Source organism: Macrobrachium nipponense, chromosome 41, assembly GCF_015104395.2.
Source record: "Macrobrachium nipponense isolate FS-2020 chromosome 41, ASM1510439v2, whole genome shotgun sequence".
Classification (NCBI taxonomy): Eukaryota; Metazoa; Arthropoda; class Malacostraca; order Decapoda; family Palaemonidae; genus Macrobrachium; species Macrobrachium nipponense.
In genome coordinates this window covers 28,641,037-28,644,228 of record NC_061102.1, presented here as the reverse complement: position 1 = coordinate 28,644,228, position 3,192 = coordinate 28,641,037, and the positions used below count along the sequence as shown (strand labels likewise).

At 44.4% G+C, this 3,192-nt stretch overlaps 1 protein-coding gene across 1 annotated transcript; it reads left to right on the top strand.

Moving 5' to 3' along the window:
* Positions 1–320: 320 nt before the first annotated feature.
* Positions 321–2,762, top strand: LOC135212808 (kinesin-related protein 4-like). Its single transcript, XM_064246580.1, has one exon. The coding sequence runs from the start codon at positions 321–323 to the stop codon at positions 2,760–2,762; it is 2,442 nt and encodes an 813-aa protein (XP_064102650.1).
* The last annotated feature ends 430 nt before the right edge of the window (positions 2,763–3,192 follow it).

The window sequence follows — 3,192 nt, the reverse complement described above, 5'->3', positions numbered from 1 at the left end:
GAGAGACTCGCGTAATTAATCTCAGGAGGATGTTGGACTGGACAAAAGTGAACTTGTGATCACGGCGGAGGTCAAGAGTCGAAGAAGATTAGCAGGGAAATGCCAGGGATTCCTTCGACAGACCTCGATCCTCCAGAAGAGCCGCAGGAACTCGTCGAGGACCTGGACTCTTTCGTCAGAACAGCAACGAAGAAGTGGAGGAATCCTTCGGAGCCGAGCCGTGAAGCCTTTACGAAGTCCTTCCTGGAATGAAGACGTTGTTGGCACCAGGAGCGAACGCCTTCAGAGCCCGAATCCAGCGTTCGTTTGAAAAACTAAGCATGGAGACAGCGAGAGTCTCCGGGTATAACGCTTCATTCATCATGATTGCGACTTATTGCTTTTTGCTACTAGTGCTGTATTTCTTGTGCTGTGACCTGTATGTTTCTATCTGTGAGGACTGTGTAACCTTGTTTGGTTCTCAACAGATTCATGTTGGCGTACAGGACATATCCTCTTATAATATGGCGGATTCTCGTGATCCGGAAATCGTGATTGTACAACGTAACAGCTTTGTTACGTCAGCCTTTGCCGTCGCCATCCCTGTGATGGCATTGTTGGCAGGCTTGGCGTTTGCTGTTTACTGTTTTCACAAGATTAAAGGAACACGAGATCTTGACGTCTTGGATATTAGTGAGGAAACCATACTGGAAGACAGTATGGAAACTGAAGATCTCGATGATATGGAACAACTGGACGAGACTGATGACGACTCTGACACCGACTTTGACGAAGTGGCTGGACTGGAAGACAGTCTAAATATGGAACAACTCGACGAGACTGATGATGACTTGGATACTGACTGTGACGACGTTGACGAAGTGGCTAGACTGGAAGACAGTCTAAACATGGAACAACTCGATGAGACTGATGACTTGGATACTGACTGTGACGACGTTGACGAAGTGGCTAGACTAGAAGACAGTCTAAACATGGAACAACTCGACGAGACTAATGACGACTTGGATACTGACTGTGACGAAGATGACAAAGTAGTTAGACTGGAAGACAGTCTAAATAAGGAAAAACTCGACGATAATCTTCTTCAACAAATTGAAAAACTTCTAGATGACAAACTGCATTTAGAGGAAGATTTAAGATTGGCTCAAAATAAAGTGCGAAAGCTGGAAAAGGTAAATGAAGAACAGACTGATACAATAACAACATTGGAGAGTCATCTGGGTGAGAAAGATCTCTTGCTCAAGAAGAGAGACGAAGAGGAAAGAGAGAGGGAAATGTTCTTCCAGCAGGAGATGGCTGAGAAGCAGAGAGAGCTGAAGGCCACTCTACAGATGGAAACAGAACTCTGCCTCAAATTAAAAGAATCCGAAAATATTAATCAGTTGCTTGATTTGGAAAACGAAGAGTTCTGTAGGATGAATGAAGATCTTAGGAACGATTTAGTTGAGAAAGAGAAGGAAGTCGACCTTCTGAAAGAATCCCTCAACCTTAAAACTAAGGAATTGGAGGAAGGTCTTGACAAACGGGAAATAATGAAGAGACAATTGGAGGAAACTGAAGAGGATAACTCTTCTCTCCAAGAAAAACTGGGGCTCGCTGAAAAGGAGAACGTAAGTATCCAGCAGGATGTCTTGATTATGCAGGACGAAAATCAAAAGCTCCAGTCACTTCTCAGCCAAGCAGAATCTGTGGCCATCTTGCCAAAGGAAATCTTAAACGCTGAGAAAACAAGTCATGAGTTACTAGGAGACGAGCTTCAAGTCATGAAGAACTGGGTGGCTGAACTAGGCGAAGAAAACTCCAAGATGAAAGAAGAATTAAAAGAAAAAACACTGGACATAGTGTTACTAGAGAAATCATTAGAAACTGAGAGACAAAATAACAATACTCTGCAGGATGCTCTCCATCGTCTGAAAGAAATAGAGAACTTGCTGGAAGAAGCGAAGAAAAGAAAGAAGGAGAAAGACGAGGAGGTCGAGAGGCTGCAGAAAGATAATGAAGTCTATCGAGAACAAATTGAAAATATGGAGATGAAGCTAGAAAATAACTGCGAGGAGGCAGAAAGGCTATTCAGAACACTCAAGGAGCAGGTACATAAAAACATCCTCTTAGTTAAGGAGAAGGAAGACGTAGAGATTGAAATGAAAAGGCAATATCAGGAGAACCTGAGGCAAAAGAACAGAGAAGCAGAGGAGCAGCATGAACGGGAGAAGCAAATCCAGGATAACATGGAAAGCGTCCTCCGTCAAAAGCAGAGCCTGGAATGCTTACTGGATTGTAAAGAAAAAGATATCATCTCTTTGAAGAAGAAGGAGAGTGAAGCCCAGCTGGAAGTGCAGCGACTTCTCAAGGACTGCGATATGCTGAAAGAAAAGATTCAACTACAGGAGCAAAATAGAATGAGAGAAGAAAAGCGTCTCAGGGAACAGCTAGAAACACAGGAGGAGGCTTTGAGGGAACATGACAAATACATGCTGATGATGTTTCTACATGGGACTGCTCAGAGGAATTTCCAGCTAGAACACATTGCGCTGGAACATGGAGATATGATTGAAGAAGGGAAGCGAGAGAAATGCACAGGAGGAACAATAGGAAGGAAAGATACAGGGAGTGAGGAAGACCCCTGTGAGAAGGCCCATAAGACAGAAGAGAAACAACGTAAGAAGTACTGGAACGCCCAGCGGGAGAAGAACGAAGATTACGAGAAACAATGGGAGGGCCTCAAGCACATTGTGGAAGATGTTCTTCACGGAGATGAATAAAGATCTTCAGGATATTCATCTTTCACTGAGAAGGAAGGCAATGGCTGACGAGTTCCCCCTACTCGTCAGCCAAGGCACTGTCTCAAGGAACGCAGAAACTCGCCTGGTGAGAGTCAAAGGAAAAATTTTCTGGAGGTAGGAGGACAAGCTCTCAGTATGAGAGCGAAAAGCTATTTGGAGGTAGGAGGACAAGCTCTCAGCTTGAGAGCCAACAGCAGTTTGGCTGGAGGGAGAGCTCTCGGCTTGAGAGCCAACAGCTGTTCGGAGACTGGAAGATGAAACTCTCAGTTTGAGAGCCAAAAGCTGTTCAGAGAACCAGAAGGCCACCAGAAGGCGTAAGTTCATATGCAAAATATTGTTTATGCAATGCATAATGGGTTGAATACTTGCATATACTACTGTGGCAACCTCTGGCGTGGCGTAAAAACCC

Excerpts from the sequence above, each read along its gene's own strand:
- LOC135212808 (XM_064246580.1), top strand. The coding sequence starts at position 321 with ATGGAGACAGCGAGAGTCTCCGGGTATAACGCTTCATTCATCATGATT.